Source organism: Anser cygnoides, chromosome 6 (assembly GCF_040182565.1).
Source record: "Anser cygnoides isolate HZ-2024a breed goose chromosome 6, Taihu_goose_T2T_genome, whole genome shotgun sequence".
Lineage (NCBI taxonomy): Eukaryota > Metazoa > Chordata > Aves > Anseriformes > Anatidae > Anser > Anser cygnoides.
The window spans coordinates 22677040-22702888 of record NC_089878.1 but is presented as its reverse complement, the minus strand read 5'-3'; the positions used below and the strand labels follow the sequence as shown (position 1 = coordinate 22702888).

Genomic DNA, 25849 nt, shown 5'->3' with positions numbered 1-25849 from the left:
TGCAAGCTGCTTTGCCAGTGCTTTGCAGAGCCTCTGTGGCACTATTTTTCCTTTGTTCTCCTGCTGTTTTTTTTGATGTGCTTTTATTCTCATGGTTAGTACCTGTTAACACTGTTGCTACAGCAGGTACTCAAGGGAAGCAATTCCCCTGTGTGAGAACCACCCCCCTTCTCCCCAGCCTATTCTTGCTTGTAGCTTTTGGTTTATATTAGGTAACCTAATAACATGCATGTATGAGCATAAAAATGAACCAGCCATGCAGCACCTGCCCTGATCAAAAGCGTGTTCCAATTAGTGCTAATAGCTCTGTAAGCAGGAAAAACATCTAGGGAGTTAGAGCAGATCCTAATCAAAAAAAATATATGGTTACTATGGTAAAAGTATTATGTGGCAATCAGCCTGCACTAGAAAGGGCACCCAGGGGAGAAGACTCACCTGGGAACCCCAACACTTCTCTTCACAGCTGTCCACTGTTTTCAGTTTTCCCTTTCCCTCTCCCTTTTCTTTTTCTCTCTCCCATTCAGTTCTTTCACTGTTAAGAGACAATGTATGCCACCAGCTACAGTCTGGTGCATGTGAACCTGTCTCGACATGAATTGTCCAACACTGATATTTAGGACAGGGAACTTAGGTTTGCAGTCTCACATTTAACTGTGCTGAAGTACATTTGTTTGCCTATTCTCAGTTTGCCAAACGGCTCTGTATCAGCAGAACTGTTTAGAAAATTGTATGATGGGAATTTATCAAAATGGAAAAATGCATCAAAATGACTTCTGAGGAGGTTTTTCTGAGTTTTCCACTACTGAAGAATTTAACTAATCTAGAGGATGAAGTCTGCTTGTCAAATCTGTGCATGATACTGATCTCATAAGGGTGGCAGGTGAGTTTTAGGAAGATGGCAACATTTAAAAGATTCAGGACAGTTGGAGAGATGGTCAGTAAAAATAGGGTGCTATTCAGGCTGGAACAATGATCTGTGCAAATACAAAGTGGGAACCTAATAAGGTTAATGCCTGTAAAAGATTCGGGAGACAGGTAGGCCACAGGCTAAACATGATTTAATGATGTTGCAATTGTAAACAAAGGCAAGCACTAGCCTAGGATATACAAAGCAGAAGTATAAATTACTATGTGCAATCCTTCTCCTTTTAGCAATCCAATCCACTTAGCAGGCCTCATGTGGAGGTGAAAAGCCTGGATGTGGGTACTGCACTTTTATAAAGAATGTTTATGAACAAGAAAGGATCCAGAAGAGAGATCTAGGTCTAGGAAATAAATCCTAGGAGAAAAGGGTGATAGAAAAAAGACTGAAAGAGCAGAGAACAGGCCATGGCAACATGAAAATAGTCTCTGAATACCTTTGAGACATTGATTAATGATGGGGAATAATTTGTTTTCAGGCCTGTGGTGAAGTTGATAAGAACAATTAGCTTAGATTGCAGCAGAAAGATTTATGTTAGACCTTAAATAAACCTTTTTAATAATGAGGACAGAGAAGCACAAGAATGGGTATATGGTGGTAATACTGAGGACTCCTTTTCTGGATTCCTCACTGGATGTCATCTGTCAGAAATGACACAGTAGTCTATTCTGAATTTATTTTGGGGTATGGGGATATAAAATGCTTAAGACTATTCTTTTAGGAACTCATTGGGACCTCTGTCTATCCCAGGGAAAGTGTGGATTTCGCAGAGAGATCTGAGAAAAAGATGTATCAACAAGAGAGATCATGCTCTTCCTTCCCTCTTCCCTGCCAGCCACTGGAGCAGGTTGATGAGAAAGAGAATATACCACTAACTAAATCCTTTCTAACTAAAGTATCTTTCTTCCTTCTCCTTCTTTCTAAGAACTGAGTCAGCCACATTCTTGAATAAGAATTATGCTGACGATACTTACTTTCATCCTCAATGTACCCCTTCCAGTCAAATGGAGCCACTGTTGAATTAACCAATGTACCATTTTCACCAATGGTGCTGTTGAGCTGGGAAGTAATATTTGTTTCCAGAGTAAAATTTTCTGGAGGCCACTGCAGGCATTTATTCCTCAAGTTGCCCATGAACAGCTGCAGCCCTATTAGTGCAAATACACTCAGACAAAACACAGTCAGGATCATAACATCCGAGAGCTTCTTCACAGACTGAATTAGGGCTCCCACGATAGTCTTCAAACCTGCAAATGTAAAGGAATTTTTATTCTGATATTCAAAATATTTTTAAAGCATAAAAATGACGTCTCCTAGTAAAGTTATAGATTTCATGCAAAAGCCCAAGTAAATGACTGTAATGTCTGTGAAATAACACTTTGGTGAAGAGCTTTTTCACTTGTGAAGATGAATAAATAGCTGGAGTTCATGTTCATTTGAAACTGTGAATGGAATGAGTTGCATATATTTCAAAATACTTGTTTTAATACTAAAACAAGTGACTTTGTTATTCATGCTGTACATGAATCTCACATAGGTCTTCTTTTTTTTTTTTTTTTGTCAATACCTCTTGCCCCCAAACCTTTGCCATTAACAGTTTTATAACATACCAGATTTAGAATACAGTACTAAAGATCCTGTTTATCAAGAAATTCTATCAAAATTTAATGCTATAAAACTGGAGATGGTTTGGAAAATTGCAGAATTTTAAGATAATAAATCCCCCATGCAATGCCCATGCTATTCTTTATTATCTTATTCCTTTATCTTCATTACTAAATCAACATTTAAAACAGTTCTATTTTACAGACACAAAGATTCACAACAAGTACCACATAACATCATATAGGTAAAATACACATGGGTAAGAAAACTTCAGGGTAACTGGTATTTGTTGAATGTGGAGAAGAAAGCTTGACATCATAAGATGCAAACCACACACACTGTGTACTGCAATGTCTCATGCAAGAATCTGTTAAACTCAAAGGCTGATTTCAAAAGGAAAGAGCTCATGTTAAAAAGCAATGAATCAGAGATCTCAGTGAATTCCAATATCTTCTGATTCCTGCTTTTTTTGTGGAAAAAAATAAGACATGTTTAAAAAATATGAATTTAGTGAATTAAATTCAGCCTCAGTGTTTAACCTAGCTCTCACCTGGAATGACTGATATTGTTTTCAAAGCTCGGAGAACTCTGAATGTTCTCAACGCTGAGACATTGCCCAGGTCCACAAACTCTGTCACATATCTGTAATAGGGGAGTTCACACACAAACACAATGACAGGATAAAAAGGAACAGTTGGGAGGTACAAGGGGCCTAACACCTTACACCAGTTACTTCTTACCTGGGATTACAGAAATAGTTTTCAAAGCTCTCAATACTCTGAAAGTTCGAAGAGCTGAAACATTGCCTAGGTTTACAAATTCTGTTACATACCTGTAGGATTAAATCACAGTTATTCAGAATTTAGGCAAAGTTTATGCTACTTACTTGGGTCTTTCATCAAGACCGTTTTGGCGTTTTTAGCAAAAAAATTAAATAGCAACAGTCAGAGGTTTACCTTTCACTGCAGTTTGCCTTGTGTTAATATGCTTTCAGAGCCTTCAGTTAAGTTAAATGTCTCTGAAGTGAATCACAGTGATTTAACTTTGAAAGCCTAAATTTTATCTAGACTAGATTGGTAAATTTGTAGAATGAAGTCAAAGGGATGCTCCTTTTCTGCTCAGAGGAAAAAATGCAGGACATGAAATTAGCCTCTCTAATACTAACTGGACTAATGGCTTCTGCAGTATTTATGTTTACATCAAAATATGCATATCAGAATGTGAAAAATGTTTTAGATAAAGTAAATCTGTACAAGAATTTCCATTTGACAAAATTGATATGTATTGATACTAATTTCATGCCCTTTTTGGCCTTCACTTTCAGAAAAAAAGCAAAAAACAAACACTTACGCAAAGGTAATGACAGTGAAATCGAGCCAGTTCCATGGATCTCGAAGAAAAGTAAAATCTTCTAAGCAAAAGCCCCTTGCAATGATTTTTATGAGTGACTCAAATGTATATATTCCAGTGAACGTATACCTGGAAAATATTAGAAAATTTAATTGAAGTAAGTAACAACGTTTTATATCTGCATTCTGTTAGAAATCTTAAGATCAAATGAAGGATTTTTTTAAATTTCAAAACTGGAAAAGAAAGCAGTAAATAAGCAGTTTCTTCAAAAATACATTATATTCATTGTACATATTTCTGTATTTATATGCATTAGTTGTGACATGTTGACATGTTCAGGACAGTGGTCCTGATCTTGTGCATAAATCAAAAGAAATAAAACTACCAAATAAATGACATATATTAAAAATTTATCTGCGACAGTTTAAAATTATACAATGCTGGATATGTTACTGTAACCCAAGAATGTTTTGACCATAAGATACTGGATACTGTCAGAATCACTAACATCTAAACCGTCTAGTATAAAGTCTAGAAAAGGAAGAATACAATCATGCACTGAAGTCTTACTTCAGGAATACTTTTGCTTAAATGTTGTCCTTAATTGATATCTACAAATAGACAGCCATGGTTCTGCTATTAATGCAGTGGTGTAAAAATGTGGGGTAGATGCTAAACCATGAAGAGAACATGATGAAGAGATAAAGAGAAAATGCTAAAACATGCAAGAACTAGTGGAATCCAAGTACAACAATATCTGTAAATAACTTTTTTTTTTTTTCCTACCCAAATGTTCTCCCAGATGGAGTTTTGAATAATTATTCAACATTTCTATGTAGTTGAGAGAGGAAATAGTATCTCATGATATTTCCAGCCAGCACACATGACCGCAGTTACTGGTATATTGTCTCCCTGAGGAACTGAGACATGGCTATCTTTAAATAATATATGCAACTTACTCTACATTCTTTGTCCAGTCCGGAGGGTTACTCATGGTCATAAATACACAGTTGGTCAAAATAGTGCACATGATAAGCATGCTGAATAACGTAGATAATAGTTAAGGAAAACACAATAGTAATACATGCAATATCATATCAGCCATCCATCTTAAGTACAGCAAAATATTGCCAATTATACTAGCCTGAGTAGGTCAAAAACTGACTCAAAATAGCCACATGAGGGCAGCAAAAAATAAGTAATACAACAAATTTTTGCCAAACGGTTAATTTTTCCTCTAGTCATCTCTCTAAATGATGTGTTTAAAAATAGTTGCAACAGAAGCTAGTTTAAACTAAAGAAAGCAGTTTACAGACACATAACTTGTATATAAGAGACCAGAATTTTAAAATGTCTTTTACAAAATTAAGTGGATAGTATTTTGTGGTTTGAGGTGTATTTTCATACTTTTTCATACTTTGGTTAAAACCCAAACAACAACAACAATAACTAAAAATAACCCACATAAGCTTCACTACAGGTGAAAGAGGGATAGGAGAAGTAAGAGCTCAGCCTAAATTTTACAGAAGAATGGTGCTAGCATTAAGATCATTGCTTAAAGCTGCTGAACCATTCCAAATTGAACATATCTTTTTGAGTCAATATTGAAATCACAGGGAAGGATTTACCTTCCTGATTCATATAGATATGCTGGTGACCTTTGTCTAAATTGCTGAACAAGCAGTGAACACTGTGATATCTTTATTTAAGTGACTTAACTCATGTTGAAGATCATGTTGCCATACAAGCTCTGAATAGTAAAAATCACTGTTCTGTGGCTTAGAATAATTAATTACGATGCCCTGAAGTGTTTGTCCGCACAGTCCACAGACAGTATTCAAGATTCTGAATTAACATAGCTGGGAAATTCCATTATAGAAAGAGGGTTCATTTTGGTAGTGGAAAAATTTGGAGATGCCTGTCTGTAGCTTCAGTTGTCTCATAAAACAAAGTACATAAAATGTAATTGGATATATAGCACTCTGGTAAATAAAAAACAGTATTCTTACTTTAGGGATGTTCTTAAGAATAATGTATCAGTAATTACTATGTGAAAAAAATAACAGAAACCTCACATGAATTGGTGGAATAAATACTATCCATTCAGATTATATTTTTGGTGCTAAACACATATGTTTGATACTGAACTAAAAAGAAGGATGTCATGATTCTTACAGGGCTAGACAAAAAAACTCTACCACCATATATATCACATACCACAAAAACTAATTTAAAATAATGTTAAGTCACGAATGGCTGGCATTCAAAAGTCAGGCATCAGACTGAAGAGGGCCTATATAACTCATCTGGTGGACAGGGTGGACAATGCTCTCTGAACAAACCAGAAGTGTGCAACAAATTAGATTTGCCTGTAGGATCTCTTCCTTCTTCATCCTATATTCTCCAGGTATGTAGCAAATGAAGTACCTTCAAAAATTATTCACTGAATCCTTACGAATTGCAAGAACAAAGTTGGGAGATAATCTTAGCAGTTAAAGCATTTGAATGTCCTCTTAGGAGAGCTGCAGTTCTAGCCCTGTGTAGTGTATTATGTGTTTACAGCTATTTGTCATTCATAACAAAGGCCACAGGCAGGTCTTTGCATGTCGCTCACTCTCTGTACATAACTCGCCATGTGTGTGCGCTGCATGGCCAAAGTGCTATTCTCTCTCAAAACAAACATACTTTGAAATCTTAACCCTCGCCAGGCTTTCTCACATTTGAATCTCCAATGTAACTGGTACATTCAACGTCTGTGCCTCTCTTCCCTCTTCTACATTTGGAGTGTTTGACTTATTACCTCAACCTTCCCTTAATTTAGTATTTTATTTTGTATAAGAATTTAACTATACACATACATTCTGATTTATGGTGGCTTCTTCATGGAAATGTACTGTATTTTTCACACTGTTCTTATACAAGCAAGGATTAGGGTTAGAGCCACTGCACAGCCTTGCGCTAATCAGTTACTGCAGCAGCTGAAGTCTCCTATCAGCTGTGTGGACTTTTTGGGAGATGGAGATTGGAAAAAATAGATAATACCCATTGGTTTCACAGACAGCTGCTGGCAGTCAGGAAATGCTGAGTAACACAGTAATTTCACTTTGCAGAGGCTATCATAGGGGTACTTAGCAAGGTACCACTTTTTCATTTGAGCATCTCCTTGTTCCTTTCTAACACTCCTTGCACTCTGCAGTTCCAGACACTGCTGCCTGCCTTCTTTGTCTGCTCACTCCCCCACCTATTCTAACCTTTTAATCCTTTCCTATTCATTGCAAAAGTCTGGCCATCCTCCGTCACTCTTGCATTGCCCTCTCAGTTGCACATTCTACCTTGAGTTGAGTCAGGCAGGCAAGAAGGGAGGAATAAAAAAGGTGAAATACCAGGAGGTGAGTCAGCAGAGAAATTCATGCTGTTACCACTTCCTGTGTTTGGTATTACAATAAGTACCAACAGTGAGGAAGAACAATTGCAGAAGTCTCTGAACACTGGGGAGAGACACACTGTGCTTCTGTGCAGGGGCAGCAACATCTGACCATGCATGTGGGCACATGTGATCAGAGCACCATACACAGAGGTTCAGAGAATTTGGAGGACATGCAGATGGAGGTTCTCCAAGATGCGCCCATTTCACTATGCTCAAAATATATCTTTCGTGTTGAAAGCAAAAGGCACAGATCTTTTACAGAGGCCACAATGCCAAGCCTCTGCCTCAAAACATCAGAGCAGAGGGATTATTGATTATTGATAAAAGTCACAAGATTATTAAAAATAGTAAGCCACGCTACCCTCTAATCTTTTTCTTATAAACTAACCTTGACAAAATATGAACATCTGAAATTCAAACTTTATCATAGAACATATTAAGGTAACACATTAATAGTTGCAGTGTTTGCACTACACTGAACTAAAAAAAAAAAAAAAAGAAAGAAAAAGGAAAAAACTATGTATTTAAGAGCTGCAATTTTCTCACCATCACCACCACAGTGTCCTCAGGTCTGTCAGGTCACTTACTGTCCCCAGCTGCTCCCTCACTCCTTTCCAGGCACTTTCCTTTCCTCCTCTCACTGCTTTAACTTCCAGAGAGCTCAGAGGTAAAGGTCTCATGAGCAGTCAGCCTTGTTTCTTACTCTTTCCCAAATGCCTACAAGACTCCACCAGCAGTCTCTAGAAACAAGACTTCTTCCTTTGGCTAAGTGTTCAACATTAAAAGTTTTACTATCATATTCAAGTTTTCATTTGGTGGCTACTTTTCCCAGTCCTGGAGTTTTGCAAGAAAGTTGCAGCAAAACCTCACTCTCTAGAAACGTGCATCAACTGTTATAAACATCAGGCACCAATCTCACATGCCAGACTAAAACCTTATCTCGTGCACTGTCCCATCAGTTATGGTCCCCCAATCTGTCCACCAGATGCACATACAAATACACTGCAAACTACCTGCTGGATAGCTACCTGTGCTTTCTGGCAGTGTACGAAATTTGGCAAAGGCATATGGTGCAACTGGGCAAGTTTGTGAGTGTGAGATTCAGCATGCCTGAACCAGGCTTCCAGGCATGCTACTGCAACAGAGATTAAAGCTGTTTGTGTGGATGGCCTTAGAAAGACCCCTAAAAGGCAGGAAACACTTAGACCTGAGATAGCTGTTTTTGAGCAGCTGTTTATTTACCTATTTGCCTGCAAAACTAAGAGCTTTTCTGGAATTTGTGAGCACAAACTGTTTTTTAATATACATATATACACATATATTATGGATAGGCTTCATAGCACAAAAAAGAGTCAGAAACATTTAATATTAAAGTTAATCTGAAGAAACTTTTCTGAAAAATTCTTGTAAATTCAAAATGTCTATAACAAGAATGTTTAAAAAAATGAAAAAGATTTGAAAATTAAAAGATCAGTGATTTATCAAATCCACCTGTAAATTTCAACAGCAGAAGTATTGAAATTCTACAGGATAGCTAAAATTTATCTATATGATATATAGAAATTTCTTAGTATTTATAGAGACTTAACATAAGACAGACTGTAAAATAAAATTAAAATTAAAAGCTTATGGAAAACTTTTATTTACAATGAAATAGAAAGAGATGTTTTTTCTTACTTTTTTGTGTAACATTCTGAACCACCATTGAAAAAGGATATGAATGTACCAAAATTTTAATAGCTATTTTTCTAAGAGGATTGAAGGGAGTTAAAATGTACAGGGCAGAGGTGGCACTGAATCGGAAGATTGCCTTCCCTTTATTCAATACTATAAAGGTCTGAAAAAGAGGAAGAAAAGACATTTCATAAGACATTTTATATTCAATGTAAATGCTCATTTAAAAACCTTTCCTAGTGACAATCACCAAAATTATAACTTTTTGAATAGCCAGTACACAAAAAAGACTCACTTTCAAAATAAAGCTTATTTCTGTACTTACCTGATGTATAAAAATATAATTTTAAATATAGAACATTTAATTCATTAACATTTCTATAATACTGCTTTGTTAAACATCCTCAGTATATGATATATTTACATGATCTGTCTCTTGTAAAAAAAGATGCAGAAACAATTAACTAAAATTATAATTGTAGTTATGGTTTCCCATCAAAAACTCTCTCTTCCTGTTCAAAATACCATAAACAGGAAAACGTTACCTGTGGATGTTAATGATGTGTTAATAAGAGAAATCTTTATACAAACTGATTTAGTAGACTGCCCATTCCTTCTCATTTTTTAAAAATTCTAGTATGTTTCTTGGTCTTTGCGCTAAAGAGAGAGGGAAATAGCAATAACACATCTAGCGATGACTAGGCAGAGCTCTGAGGACTGTGGACATCTGAATACACCTTACCAGAGGAGAACAAGAGACACATCCCAGATGACCTCTCTGCAAAATTGTGGTTTGAAGGTGTGAATCTTCCCCAGAACACAGAGAACTTGTTAAATTTAACAGCTAAAGAGCCTATCAAATTTAGAGAAACATGAAGGCATGCAAGCCTTACTTCAGAGAACTGATGATGACTTTGTGGGCCTAAAAGCTTGTATGTTTTTCTCAAATAAATCCATGGTCCAAATATGAATTACATGAATGCAAACCCTACAGACATTGCTTTGCTTACACTGCAGTCCATCATGGCTGCAACAACATTAACAATACAGCACTGCAAATGTGGACTGTCAGGTTTCTTTTTGATGCTCAAGTGCTCTTCAGCTGCAGGATCAATCAGAAGAGAATGAAAAACACTGCAGAGGAAAGGATCAGTAAGTTGGAGGAGACCTGCATGCCGTGGAAGGGATGATGCAAGGATTATGGCCTAAATTCAAACACAGTTACAGGTATTGAAGAATATGGCAAAGAAAAATGTCTAAAATTGCTTTTTATGTTTTGTCAGAGTTGTACATTTCTTGGATAAACTATGATAAAGCCTCCTTTTTATCATTACGTTGCTGAAGAAGTGAGCTGTAAACTAGGATGCCAGTGGAAATGTGGGAATATGTTGATCTTTTTTGGTGTCTGTGAGGTCGAGTGCCACTTCAAGACCATGAGCAAGTGGACCACAAAACTATTTCTGGGAAGGCCATTACACCGAGAAAATATGCCAAAGAGGTTCAAGAAGGATGATTCTTTAGTCTGCTTATATTTGGGAAGCTTAGTATTTATGGACCGTGAAGTACAGATACCAATTTCTAGGAGCATCTGGAAGATGGAGGGAGATAAGGGTTTCTAACAGTCTGTGGTGGGTACCAAGTACTGAAAGCAGAGGAGGAGTCAGGGATAATCCCTGAGGAAAAGTTAGCCCAACTTGCTGGCTTCTTCCCTGAGCTGACTCTCTGTCCTGGGTCTGCACAGCACACCTTCAAATAAAGACCAAATCCCTTAATAGTGAGGGTCCTTAATACTGAGACTTCACAAGCACAAGCTCAAAATCTGTAGGAAAGATGTAAGAGGTGTATTTTTTTTTTCTCTGCTTCTGCACAGAAATGGAGAATCTGCATATGGAACTGACAGCAATGGGATAAAGCTCGAGCTAATATTCCTAAATTATATTTCCAGTTACAGATAACAACGACCTTTTAAGGGTAACGGCGGTTGACCTTAATTGAAGATTTCATTTTAAATATTGAAGCAACCAAGCAGATGAATGATGTTCTTTGGTACAATGTTCTGAGGGGAGGCAAGTTTCCCCTCCCAGGTCCATCCATCCCTGGCCCCCAGACCTCACAGCTCGCACTCCCAGCTTCTGTAGCTATGAGGTAGTTGACAAAAAACACTAAAAATCACACTCCCTACCAACTTTGCATCTAAAACTACACCACCTACATTTAGTCAACCTACATCTTTTTAAAAATCTTTGAACACAAGCATATTAAACATACATCTCTTTTCTAACATGCCTTATGGAAAATAACAGCATGCTGGCACTGCTCCAGTTTCAGTCGGAAGCTGCTGCTATTTTAGCTGTTCTACTTTCTGCTGCCCTGCATAAGCAGAACCAACAAGCCTTAAATTTCCCATCTCAGTTCTGATTCTTCACCCAAAACATCTCTGTGATGGGAGCCTTGAGAATGACTCTGTTGGTCCTCGGACTTGTAGCCTCAAACATGAACTAAAATTGTATCTCATCTCTGAAGGAGAATTTTCCTAAAACCTGCAGGTAACAGCTAACATCCAATCCCTGTGTAAGCTTCCCTAGTGAGCCTGCGATATGGCACCCCAGTCCCAGCCCAGATGCAAGCCAGTGTGTAGGCATTGTGGATGAACATGAAACATTGCACCCAAAGCTGTCAGGACAAAGCAGGCATATACTGAGAAAAGCTAAATAAATTCTAAATAAATTATAAGATTAATATTTGTATATACAGGATTATGTATACTTTCCAGGGCTTAGGTTTTATAAAGTGCTTTAATGATTTTATAAAGGCAGACACTGCTCACACTCAAAGTATGCCGGTGTGGATATTAATTCAGTGAAATCCCTAAAGAGAGGTATCCAATTTGCAGCTTTTGTGTCTGTAACCTGGGTCCCAGCTCTGTAACTTCTGTCATATTTGATCTGAACCCAGACACTGCATTCTTTGCAGGGCAAAGAAGGAGGAAGAGTATTTTGACAAGACGCAGCTAAGAAGGAAGAATCCACGCTGAACAAAGACACAGCCTCTGAGAACCTCTCAGGACAGAGAGTTCTTTAAACCTTATTTCTCCTTTCGTTCCTCCTCGTTGACTTTAAAAGTAGTTTCTGGAAGGCTGAGTGCTAATGCATCGCACTTCCACTTCCCACGGTTAGATAAACATCATTTAAAAACTCATAGCACCTTCTGAAAGGCAAGTGGTGACATATTGTTGTGCTGGTAACTTAGATTCACAGCAAATGGTTTCCTGGGGAAAGCCCTAGGGACAGCTAGAACAAAAGACTTGTGGCATATTTCAAATTGGCATTTTCTTGTTTTGTTTTTATCTTTTCAAACAATTGTATTCTAGGTAGACCTTATTTTTTTGCTTTGCTAGAACTTTTTAATTCAAAATTATTTCACTTAAAGCCATCAACAATATCTAAAATCACTAGTGCTTTCAGCTTTTCTGTTGTAATGAAGTTAAGTAAAGTGATTTTACAGGCTCTTTTTGATTCTGCAAGCCAAGACAAGTCTGGGAATCCCAGGAGCTAGTGGTTTGATCACATTAGGTGACTGGCATCAATCAACATCCTTCTGGCAAGAGGCAGGGCATGCAGTGGCAATCAGCAGCAATGCTAAATCTACATTATAGAAGGAGGAAAGTGAAGTAATTCCCATTTAATCCCAACTATCATTTCCCTCCTCTTTAATGTGTCAGCCTAGCTTCAAGACAAAATAGCCAGCCCTTAAAGTAGGGAACTAAGTGGACCAGATTTTGACGCATGCCTGCAGGTCGGGATCTTCAGGGATTCCAGCTGATCTTTTCTCTATAGATAGCAGTGTGAACTTCCTTGATCCTTTGTGATGGCAGCTTGAGCATGGACAGGCAGTCACCATTGTACCAGGAATACACAGATTTGCTCTTAAACAGAAGAGGAATGTAAAAAGCGGGTAAAATCCAGGTTCATTTTTACTCCGTTTTAGACAAAGAGTATTGCAATGACTTAGAATGCTAAATTTAACACTTCTAACAATAGGCATTACTGAGCAACATGGTCAATAGCATTTCATTATAATAAAATCATAAGAATATAAGAACAGGTATTATATTATAATAGAAGAATTATGTTCCCAGGGTACAGTTGCTGACATTCAGGCTATCTGAATACAGTGTAAATCTATACTACTATCAGGTGTGACTTTGCTATAATAGGCTGTTCTGTTGTCAAACAGAGGTCGTCTGTTTTGACAGATTTTTTGCTTTTGCCTTTCAGCTTCAAATTAATATTGGGCATGAATACATCCTCTTTGGTTGTAGGTTTTACATACCCAAACAGAATGCTAGCACACCTATCTGTTTATTTCTCTTAACAGGTTTTCCCATTTCTAACCTTATCCAAAAATTAAGGCTCTCATACCAGCTCAACACAGTTATTTATTCCTGTCTAAATGTGGATTAACCTATATAAAATCATGACATGTACAAACCTATTGCTTAAGAAAAGAGTCCCAACGATGAAATGTGAAACATTCTAGATGCTTCAGATTTCAATGCATGAAAAAAAAAAACAACAAACCAAACCAAACCAAAAAAAAAACAGTGAATTTGTTCAATCGTGCTACAAAATTGAAAATTGCTATTGACACATTTGAACCTCGCTACTTTTACAGTGTAAGGAGGTGATCTGGAAGAATACATTTTCAAATGGGATCTTTCAACATTATGTAAGGAGGGACACTCATTTTTGAAAAAAACTCCACTGACATCAGAAAAAAAGTGGTGATTCCACACAAGATCCACTTTAGAACTTTTGGCAAGAGCTCAGCTCTGCTGGCCCATGACATCCTGAAAACAGGAAAAAACAACAAACAAACAAACAAAAAAAAACCACCAACAAACCAAAACCGAAGAAACAAACAAACAAAACCAACCAACCAAAAAAAAAAACCAACACACCACCACCCCCCACACCAAATCAGTGAGGGGGTTGCAATATGTTGGAGGGGTTGCAATACGAGGCGGTTGCAATATGATATGAGGCATATCATGGATGATTTCACTCCTGACTCAAATTTGGAATAAAGAAGAAATTCCTAAAATTCTAATTAGGCTAATTAGCAGCTAATTAGGCTTCCAGAAGAAGCAAGGTGAATGTGTTCATTAGCATAACCTGATCAAAGCTGTAGGTAACCATTTTTATACCCTATTTGAATGTTTGGAAGCCAAACTTACATAGGTTCTGCAGATAAATCAGATATTGTATATGCAGAGATCTTAGAGATATGAAGCAACAGTGGCATCTGCTAATCCATACACTTGTCTTAAATCTTTCTTGCAAATACTTATTTTCCTTCATTCTGCAGTTTCTCTTTAGACCAATATAATTTCAGATAGATGCTTCCCCAGGCAGCAATTTATAATCTCTAACCATCAGGCAGCAGCTGTCAGACTGTTACATTGGCATAGTTTGTGCTGATCGACTCCTTGGCTTTACAAGATGGAATTCAGAGAAGGGTAAAAAGAAATCTGTAAAATGGTACGGAGGTGAATGCACTGAGCATTAGGAGTCTTTTGATTCTTCATGGAGATGTTCCTTACTGCTTCAGGCTTTTCTCAAACTATTTCTCCTTCTGAGGCTTGGAGGAGCATCAGCTGCTACCAAGACTCTTGAAAGACAAGTGAAACAAGACAAAAGTCTTTCCAGAATTCACATATAACTATGTAAGAAAATCCAGGAAGTAGGTATTTTAAAATCAAATTATTGATGTAAAATTGAAATAGCTGTTGGAATTTCTGTTAGGAAAATCTATTTTCCTTCTATTGAAGGAAGGAGGAAGGGAGAAATTTCTAGTGGGTGAGAAAGTTTTGTCATGTCTTTGAATGAAAGATCTGTTTCTTTTCCTATACTATAGAAGATTGAAGCACATAGTGGAATGTGCATAGTGGAAGTGGATGTGCAGACCAGAACAAACAAGAGAATCCCAGCAGGAAGTACAGTATATTTTATTTGCCAATAAAATTTATTTAGTGTGCAAATTAAAAGATTCGTCCTTTCACATAGGCAAGATCTAGAAACTTGATTGAATATGTTCAGATAGTTTTGTTCCATTTCTTGCACCCTGTCAGACCTGCCTAATACAGTAGGTTTTCACCTCCATCCGTGAAAGGACTGAACAGGTCTTCAATTTCTAAGGGCTCAAGAGACATACCTGTTGGTCATACCAAGCATGTCTTCCCCTGTGTAAGACACAGAAGACAGGTTGATTTGACTGTAAAGGTCCAGGATGCACTGTGGGCAGGTAAGGATATGATGATACATGATTTTTATATCATAAACAGTCAGACACAATTAGTACAGAACTCCACAAGGCCTGCTTTTACAGAAACAGATCTTTTATCTTTGTAAAAGTAGAGCTGTGATTTAAAGATAAAACTTAATACACTGTGAATGGCAGATAAAGGCACTTTCAGAGGCATCAAATAATAAAGATAAAAATATTGTTCTTTCACATAGTATTTTCTCTCTTGTCAAAACAGGACTCATAAATCACATAAAATTTAGCAAGCTAAAAGACACTTAGAATACAGCACATTGTGCAAATCAAAATAACTCCTGTCTTGATATTTATAGAGTTTTCATAACCACAGTATCTAATAATTAAAGTATCACCCGAGCTAGCTATCACTATGAGCTGTAAAGCTTTTCTGCTGTACACAAGCTCTGTAACAGAATCATCCTGGAAGGACTGCAGAGCTGTTCAAGGCCAGTTACAACAGAAACTTTAAAAACAGCTTTACACTCTCCTTATGATATTTTCCACTTATCCTTGCGTTTCTCTGATTCCATATATTTCCCTAGAATTTGCTACCAAAGCAGAATCCTGGGACCAAAGTGTGTTATAGATTGGTTCATGCTGTCAGTTTTAAATATAAAGAACCTCAGAGAAAGTGTGGCATATCTGTGTACTTAGTTTAAATAAGTCTTTACTTTTTTTTAAGTTTGCAAAGTATTTCATTCATAATATAGTATGTACAGAAAAATGCATATATTATTACACTTAGAATCCTTACATTTATTCAAAATCAAAGACTACTTACTATGTTTCAGTTTTGATGTTCATATAAATTCAATTATATCAAAGGATATAAATCTGTATAAATTTTGATGTAAACTAAAAGAAAACAATGAATGGTTAATAACCACTAAGGTTGATGGGTTCTGTCCTGTGCCATAGGGGGCAGTGGGCACTTTGCTACTGATTTAGAGATCAGTGTACAGGAGAATAAATTTAAATTCTATTTATTTATACCCTGCTATTGTTTAACCAAATTATACAGTCAGTCATCATGTTACATTTAGTGCCATTTGATTAATTCAATGTTAAAAACCATACTTTGTAAAACTCATCATTCTGTAGAGAACTCATGCGTGAAGGCCACATGAGGGTAAATTTGTGCTAAAACATGCATTAGCTAAATCAACTTTGTATAACAAGATGTTAAATATTTATTTACCATCTTTCTGGAAGGTGGAATGTATATGTATCACTGGCATCTAACACTTTCTGCTATTGTATATCTAGTCCTTTTAACAATGCTCAGCTGTTTCTGCATTATAAGAATGACATTTTCCTACATGGTTGCCAGTTAACAGATGAAGAAACAAACTATATTATCCACTGTAAATAAATGAAATAAACATGATGAAGCTTTCCAAACATTGTCATATGAACAGGATTGATATTAGACTCACTTTTTTATTGATATAATATGGGTCCATGTCTTCCAAGGGCTCCGACACCATTCCTGGAGGTATGTCGCCATATATAAATGGAAGTGTTTTTCCTGCCTCCAAATCACTGTTTGGCTTTGGCCCATTTTCATCATCATTGTCTTTACGATCTTGTTTGGAATTCTTAGCTTTTTCTGCAGCAATACGTTGTTCAATAGCTGCAAGAGACTCTCTAGTGAAGTATTGGAAGCTGTCTGGACCTGGTGGTACAAGCACTGGCTGCTCCATCTTTTCATCCTGCACATTTTAATTAGCATTTACTCTTCTGCATAGGAAAATTCTAGAAGAAAGCAGAAAATAAAATTTAAATAAACATGTTACAATCACTGAGTAAGAAAGATGTAACATTTATTTTGAAATGCTTTTGTTTATGCAATCTGTGCTTGTAGCCCAGAAGGCTGACTGTATTTTGGGCTGCATCAAAAGAAGCATGGCCAGCAGGGTGAGGGAGGTGTTTCTCCCTCTCTACTTCACTCTCATGAACCCCACCTGGAGTACTGCATTTGGCTCTGGGGCCCCCAGTCAAAGTATTACATGAACCTGTTTGAACAAGTCCAGAGGAGGGCCACAAGGATGATCAGAGGGATGGAGCATCTCTCCTGTGGAAACAGGCTGAGGGAGTTGGGGTTGTTCAGCCTGCAAAAGAGAAGACTCTGGGAAGACTTTATAGTGGCCTTCCAGTACACCTAAAGGGGACCTACAGAAAAGCTGGGGAGGGGCTCTTTGTCAGGGAGTGTAGTGATAGGGCAACGGAGAATGGTTTTAAACTAAAAAAGGGGAGATTTAGATTAGATATTAGGGAGAAATTCTTTACTCAGAGGGTGGTGAGGCCCCGAAACAGGTTGCCCAGAGAAGCTGTGGATGCCCCATCCCTGGAGGTGTTCAAGGCCAGGCTGGATGGGGTATTGAGCAACCTGGTCTGTGGGAGGTGTCCCTGCCCATGGCAGGGGGGATGGAAATAAATGATCTTTAAGGTTCCTTCCAACCCAAACCATTCTGTGATTCTGTGATACTCTATTGGAATATTCAAAAATACAATATTGAAAATAATATAAAGAAAAATAAAATAAGCAGTTTAGTTGATGATTTGACATTTGTAAAAGGCATTTGTGTGGTTGTTACGCTATTTATGTAACCTGCAATAATTTCTCAGCTCTAGAACTGTAATGGTCTTTTTCCTGTGAATAAGCAAAAGCATGGTACTTAAGAACACATACATTATTTCCTCATAGCTGTAATAATCTTAAAATCCCCTCACACTTCTCCAGAATCAATCAGGATTACACTGGTAATTATAAGCAGCAGAGCTCATCAGTATTAATGCAGAAATTTCCACTGAGTTCAGTAAGAGTAAACACACATTGTAGAATCATTTTATACTAAACAAATAAAATAAGCTCTGTATATTATATGAGGGAACAAAGTAGAGGTTCCAAGTAAGTTTTTGTACAGTAGTGATTCTAGGTAAGAAGAACAGCAATGTCCAACTTTTACTTCAATGTAACTGTTATTGTATATCTGGTGCTTTATTCAGTAGCTGTAACTACATAATTCTGGAAATATTCTAATATATATTGTCTATACATTGCAGCTGAAAAAAATAAACCTGATGAGAGAAAAAAAATCCTGTTAAAAATTACAGATCCGACATCTTTCATGCTGCTGAATAATCTTCTGATGACATCAGACATAGAGATGAAATGCATATTTGGGCACACAATGGAGTATATTCCTCATGCCTGAATATAAAGAGGTAACTTCACTCTCCACCCATTGCTGGGGTGCTTGAAAAATGATTAGTCAACGTTTCAGGTGACTGAAGGATCAACGCAGGTCAGTACACTTCAAAATAAGCAAGGGATATGGAATGACAGAGAAGTCAGAATACAAAATGTGGCTGGGAGGGGATCATATTGACACAGATCAAAACAAGATAAATAAAAACAGAACTTAGGGAAAGAAGCTGAAAAAAATGAAAATAGGACAAAAATGGAAAAAAGAGGAGACAGTATATCAGTGTAGAAAGAATTAGGAGAGCGAAGAATGTGAAATGGAAAAATTAGGAAGAATGGAAGATTAGAAGTATAAAAAAAATGCAGAGATGAAAACAAACAAAAATTGTAAAGTAGTAAGTAATAAGCCCCAAATCCTGTAGATCATTAATGCCAGGGTGAGCACAAACATCTTAAACACACATATGTATTCAGTAGTGGAATGCAGTAGATAAATTATGAATGAGGGGTCAAAATGCTTATGGAATCTGCAACCCATATTTCGTTGAGGTGTATAAAATCATTAGCCACAATCAGAGGAAGAGATTCTAAAGAAATAAGATTTCTCTTTGTAAAAAAATTAAAGGTGCTAATCTACCCGAACCCAAGGTATTAACCCATGCAGACTGTATCCAGAATCAGTTCTCTAAACCTTTCCCTCATTTCTAATCCTAAAAGGAATCAGCATCTTCCTTATTCTTTCTCCATTAAGGGTAAAAGGGATACAAGTGTATCTGAAGCAATAAGGATTTAAAACCTTCTCTTCCTCTATATAAATAGCATTCTCCAGACATTCTCCAGATATTCCTCAGCTCCTTATTTTATGGTTAGGTTTACTTCTGGGAATCAAAAATTCAAGCCCCTAATTACCGAACAATTACAGACACACAAGTTTGCATGCTCTGTCATTATTTTCTAATATTAAAAAAAAACACTGTTGCTATTGGGAAAGAACCTACAATCAGGCTTTTCTCTTCTCAGTTTATTTTAAAAAGGAAGGGACAAAGGGCCAGATTTCTTACCAACTTCTCTCCTTCTGGAGTGAATGATGTATCAGAGATGTTTTTTTTCTCTTCTACATCTTCATTTGCGTTTCATTGACTTTCTGATGTGCAGTGTATTGGTAGGCAAAATGTTTCAAATTCTGTAAAATAAGGTACTCAGAATCTTTGAGAATAGAATGATTGTGTTTCTTCTGAAATTTCCCAGGTGACATATATTTGTATATACTTTGCAGTGTATGGATTGTTGTAAGACAGTTAATTCCAGAGCACACTCAATATACTCTGTGCACAGACCATCTGTAAACCACATTCAGAAGTCTGAAGTTGTTCAGTTGCATCTGTACTATTGCACAATGCATAGTTGATCTGCCCACGCATATTAAGTCTGAAGCATCTAGAGCTACACTGGATTAGCTATGCACACAATGACCATCTGGGCAATATACATGCAATTAATTCAGCACTTCCACGATGGATCTGATTTACTGTACACCTTGCGTAGTCATAAATCTATGCATGCTTATGGAACAACTCAAGATCAAATATCCACAGAGCTTTAAAAAATTTCTAAAGTCTTTAAATTTCACCTAGATAAATTTACTAGGCAAAATGAAGGGACTTGTCAGCTGGAGAAATGGTGCCTCATCTAAAAGTGATCCCAAAACACTTGCACGCTGGCCTTTGAGGAAGTCAATTAGACTATACTTAACTCTCTGAAAAAGAGGCAGGTTTTAACAAGATTTTTTCCTAATCTGAAAAACATGTAGTTTACTATCAGCTGCTTTCATTATCTTCATTGCCATCGTAACTAACAGTAACAAAAGTTTCCAGAGAATTTGCTCAGGAGGATCTTGGCATACTGCAATGCTGCAAATACCTGAACTTTAGTAAGCTACTTTATTTCTGTAATTGATTTATGAACCATAATAGTGTGCTTTTATATTTGATCTTCTGTGACAACACCCCTAAATTTAAATTCATCTTCCATTTGCCACAGAATTTAATGAATGTTGAGATGTTGAAGTTCCAGTGGACCCTATGTGCTAGAAATGTAGGAATTTGATTATAACAGACAAGTTTAAACAACAATTATGATACAACAGGTCTCGTTCATACTTTCACTTACAGAAACACCTACATAAAGCCTTCCATGATCCCTTTTCCGTCAGAATGCTGAAATGAAACCTAACCTCCAACAAAACAAAAACTCTTCCTGCTTCTCCCTACATTGCTGAGGTGCTAAAATTCTCCGCAATATAACTTTTAATATTAGTTAGCATTAATTTTACTCACTAAGCATAGAAGTATGATTAACTTTTAAAAAGCTATAGCTTCTCAGATTTACTGTATAGCAATGTGCTGTGTGCCATGCTTTCTAGAACATACATATCTAGAACAACATAGATATTAACTTTCTCCCATGGTTAATGCTGCAGGTGTGTAGACATGGTGAACAGACAAGAATGGTATTTTTGTTTTTCAGTTGACATAGCCATGTCAGGCACAACTGAACATGCTGCAAGCATGAATTAGAGAATAACTTATGTACTTTTGGGGGGGGTAAAACATTGCATGCATCCGAAGTACCAGTGGATTAATACTTCTGCCTCCCCCACCCTACTGTATTCAACTGTATTCTCCAGTTTCTCAGTTTGGGTGAAGGATGGTGAGACTAGATTTGTACCCTTCCACAGTGCAATATGAGATAGTGCAGCTCCAGTTCGTCAGGTGCGAATGTATTTCCAAGATGAAGTGGAAACACGAGTGAAAAAGGAAATGTACGTGAGTCTTTCAACAAATGCATCACATACTCTTTTGCACTGTTACTTGCAGAATTAATGACTGACAGGACTCTTCATTATATACACCCCAAAAAAAGATTTGTTACACTTAGTGATGTAAGAAACAAGTAATCTCTCACCACTAATAGAAAATAAAAATAGCATCAAATGAAAGTGATTAGCAAATGAAACTGGACTGTTTCATTGTCTGGTTAACCTTCCTTTGAATTTCAGAAAGCCACCCTTAAATGTTTGTACACACTGCTGTTTCCTCATACTATCCAGTACTGTGAAACTGATTGCTAAGGGAAAACTCAGGCAAGAGCATTCTGGTAGAGTAAGCAGAATTTAATCTTTGCCATTCACTTTGCCCTTGCCTTGTGACATACATTATGTTTTTGCTTTTGGCATAAACTAACAAATCAGTTTTATTAAAAATAATACATTTTACTATTTTGAAAAAAAAACATCATGATAAAGACTAGCATTAATACTTTGAATTGCAATAAGATAACATTGGTAACTTCACTTTCATTTCAACTACCAGTATATTAGTAAGGTTATCAGTGATATGCACAGGTATTGTCACCTGGCTGATTCAAGGCACAACCTAACAGATCACAGCTACTACAAATCTCTATGTAACTTTCCTTCTTATTGTTTATTGGCACAGTTTCTCTGTATTTCTGAATTATCAACTAGTCATTATGATTCATGCCTTCAGAACGCAGAATAAAATTGAATAACCTTCTGCAAAGTGTGGATTTTCGGGAGGAGAAGTGGGGAGGTGCTGCCAACTATTATGGCTTTATATGTGAGGCTCTAGCTGAGGAGAAACCCCTTTTTCTTTCTTCACAGAAGATGAGCCTATATCTGGCCTGTTTATCTCCACTTTAGGGCTACTACAGGTAGCTCTGAAATTAGGTAGCTTATCCAAAGCAACACACTTATCAGAAGAACAGAACTCAGATTAGATTCTTAAGACTGCACAATTTTTTATGACTCCCTGTAGCTCATATATAAAATTAAATTTAATTCTAATGGACAGATTTATAAAGGAAACATGCATATTATCAGTCTGATAATAGGATTCTCCCATATATTTTCTTTTACTGCCTTTTTGACATATCCTTTCAGTATGACTAATGCAAATCTGGGCACTAGGACTTGCTTGTATTAGATTACTTGGAGATGGCTAACTATACTTACTTAATGCATATTAATTTTAAATAAAGAGTAGGTACATCAATACTGCAGAGATCAGAACAAGGCACATACTTATGAATTGACAAATAAGTGAATTATCTGAAATATTGAAAGCAATAAAATAACATATATTTGCTCACGCAAACATCTATGCTTTGCAGGTAGGTATTTCCATTATCTAAACTGATACCCAGCAAAGATATGGGCACAGGAAAAGAGACATAGAAGGGGAGCAATGAGCAGGGAGGATCACTATTTAATTTGCCACAGAGTTGCAAATAATCAAGGGTAGCTATGTGATTTAGGAAGGCAGTTTAGCGCCTCAGTCTAGGCTGCCCAACAGCCAGTAAGCAGGAGACAGAGAGAGGAAATGCAGTTAACGTCTGTGATATCCACACTTTTGTATAATTGCTTAGTTTACATCTCGTTACATGAGTATTTATACTTAACTCCCCCATCAGCTCTCAGAATTCAAAGCCACATTTTTCCATCAGTCAGCAAAACTCTTACACTACAACAGGCAGCAGACCATCTGATCTCCCTTTGCAGTACTCTGCCATCACTATGCAGGATGAAATCAAGATTTACTGAGACAGAAAGAAAGCCCTCAAGGAAACATGAACTTGGCAACTTAATGGTAAGCCTTCGTTTGGGAAGGCAGTCATGGCTTCTGATCCCTGCTCCCAAAGCTATTTCCCTATTGTATCCAATAAATTCACTTGAAAAGTTGGTTTAATATTGCTGGAGGTGTATTAATAGTTGAGAACATAATTAGGAGTATTTAAGAGAAAAGAGGGTTTAGTTGCAGTTTTCACTCCTCCACTCCTGCCTCCCCTCAAATATGTATATTGTTGGTCCTATCCATGTTTGTCATTTAGAGTAAATCAAACGACCACATGATGTGGACACAGCATTTTGTTCATCACTGTTAATTTTATATATGTGTATGCATTGGTTTGATTGCCATTGGACTTCTCATTACATTTTTAAATTTAAGTAATGTATCTCTAAACCAAAATATAGTTAATGTGCTTTGCTTTAGATTAAAAATAAAGAGCTTGCTTCTGCTTTCTGCTTTGGTAGTTTAATTCCATTAACTGCAACAGAGTCATTTCTATTTTAGAAAGCTGAAAAAAATTGGTTATGCAGTTCCATAGAAAGAAATAAAATATTTTAAAGGGACAAATCACAAGGCATCTGGATTACTACTCCATCAGAGCAAATACATGTAATAGTTTAGAACTACTGGAGTGCTACCAAGCTGAATGAATTCCATGTGTATTTTGTTCCTGCAGTGTACCTTGTGCAACAAATAGCTGCAGTACAGAGTGCAGAGAAGCGGCCTTTCTGCTTTTTTTCCTTTGATCAGTAAAGTGACCCCTCCTATTGAGAATCAACATCACCATTTTAATAATAATATTCTCAAGCAATGTCTGAAATGTTTTCCTCCATTTATCTTAGCAAATATAATAGTGCCTTTCTTTGGTTAAAAAAAATAAATAAACAAAGCAATGTAGGCTATGCAGTACAAGTTATATAAATGTCACTCATTCCTTTTTTTCAGATGATTTACATCACTGAAAATTTCTTACAATGAATAAAAAATTATCACATCATTGTGACTTTTTTTAAAAAAAAAAAAAAACTTTTTTCAGTACACACGCCTGGTCAAAGATAAAAAAAAGTAAATAAATCTCACCTGTTTCCTGATTAGTTTTGAATAGTTTCCCAATAGAATTTGAGTTAACAATGTTAGTCCAATGCCATTTTGCACAAGCTCTCATCAAGTGGACATTCAGACCACCATGTCTGTCTTGTGTCTAGGCACTACTACATGTCAGTAGTCTTGAGACCTGACAGCACTCAAGCCCTACCATCCTGTGCCCTAGGAGCAGTATAACTCCACAGTTAATCTAGCCTAGTGAATATTAAATAAATTATTTGCACTAACATCTACGAATTATTGCAGCTAGTACACAAGCAACTGTACACGTTTAGAGCTGGTTTCTGTAGCTCAACTTTGTGGTGCAGTTAATGTGATGTACTCCCTCCAGGCTACACATTGCCTTGATAAGTCCCTCTGGCACACCTTCTAGACAAAGCCTGCCTGCTTCCTTTCCTACAAATGGCACCTGTGTTTCAACAGGCCTCATAAAATCCCAGCACCAGTGCTTATTCCCACACTCACTTCTGTCTTAACAGATTCATCCCAAAACACCATACTTCTGACACTGGTGTGCAGCTCACCACTCGGGAAAACAGCAGCTGAACCATGTGATTCAGAAAAAACATCATTCAAAGCAAGAGACACAGAGACTTTGCAGAAGTCATTAATACCATTATGCTTTACTCTGAAGAGAGCAAATGAGAGAAAAACAAAAATAAAAAAAGTAAAACAGTCCTCCACTGCTCTCTCTCTTAATTTCCTACTAACTCTTAGCTTAAATTTTGGGCTTTGGCCTGAGTCATTCAAGCTCTCTCTCTTGCACGCAGCTTTTCTCAAAATCGCCAGGGATAACCTTTGGTTTTATTACTCCCAACTCCTGCATCAGGAGACCACCTGGTCATTCCCATCAGCTCATTAAAATCCATCCACTAATCTGCTGCTTAGTTATCATCCCACTTACCAGAATGAGTTTTCTTGGTCATCTCCCTTTCACTAACGTGCCAATTGTAATCCTGTGATTACATCTTGATTTTTCTACTGAAGCAATACTAAATCCAAGGCTAAAGGTCAGATTTGCTTTCTGCTTGTGCAGTTTCCCTGTGGAGCAACCAGGAAGTTGGTGGTGGGGTAAGCCATCTGGTGTACCCACAGAAAGAATTACTGAAAATGAGTTAAATCTAGATGACATGAAATGGTGAGTTGACTTCCTGTGTGGATGGGTCCTGAGCATACTTAACTCACCCCATCCATCCATATCTGCCCTTGTGATATTCCATGAAGCTGGTGTTGAAGAGAGAGAGAAAGGCCTACATTCATTCCCAGAAGATGCCTAGGGATTTGCAAGAAGCCTGAATTCAGATCAATAGTCTTGGTGAGCACTATCATTCACCTAGAGACTGCCGTCTCCCATAGAAGCTGACTCATCATAATTTGTGAGGGTGTTTTGCATAGCCATGAGGCATCTTAGCCCAGGAAGCATGCATTAGAATCTGCTCGTAATAATTATAAGGTTTGGGGCACACAGAGAAGGAACTATATAGGAATTACTGTCTGTAACACATGACTCCAAATAATCACAGTTGGGTTTAAAAAACCCAAGTGAACTGGGCTTTGTGTATAAACATTCTCCAATAATTTCTCAAGAT

The 25849-nt window shown here is 37.0% G+C and overlaps 1 protein-coding gene across 8 annotated transcripts in view; it reads right to left on the bottom strand.

Moving 5' to 3' along the window:
- The window catches only part of LOC106029948 (sodium channel protein type 1 subunit alpha), a 98161-nt gene that overhangs the window by 50618 nt on the left and 21694 nt on the right, over positions 1 to 25849 (bottom strand). For 4 of the 8 annotated variants that reach the window (XM_066999719.1, XM_066999717.1, XM_066999722.1 and 1 more), the window contains 6 exons: positions 16736 to 17054; positions 9024 to 9141; positions 4837 to 4927; positions 3878 to 4006; positions 3078 to 3169; positions 1897 to 2169 (listed from right to left, as the gene is read on the bottom strand). In XM_066999719.1, coding sequence (XP_066855820.1) covers positions 1897 to 2169; positions 3078 to 3169; positions 3878 to 4006; positions 4837 to 4927; positions 9024 to 9141; positions 16736 to 17002 — 970 coding nt within the window. In that variant the 5' untranslated portion in view covers positions 17003 to 17054. Of the gene's footprint in view, positions 1 to 1896; positions 2170 to 3077; positions 3170 to 3267; positions 3360 to 3877; positions 4007 to 4836; positions 4928 to 9023; positions 9142 to 16735; positions 17055 to 19568; positions 19691 to 25849 lie in introns of those variants that run through there. The other 4 variants (XM_066999718.1, XM_066999723.1, XM_066999720.1 and 1 more) reach the window with 3 other exon arrangements.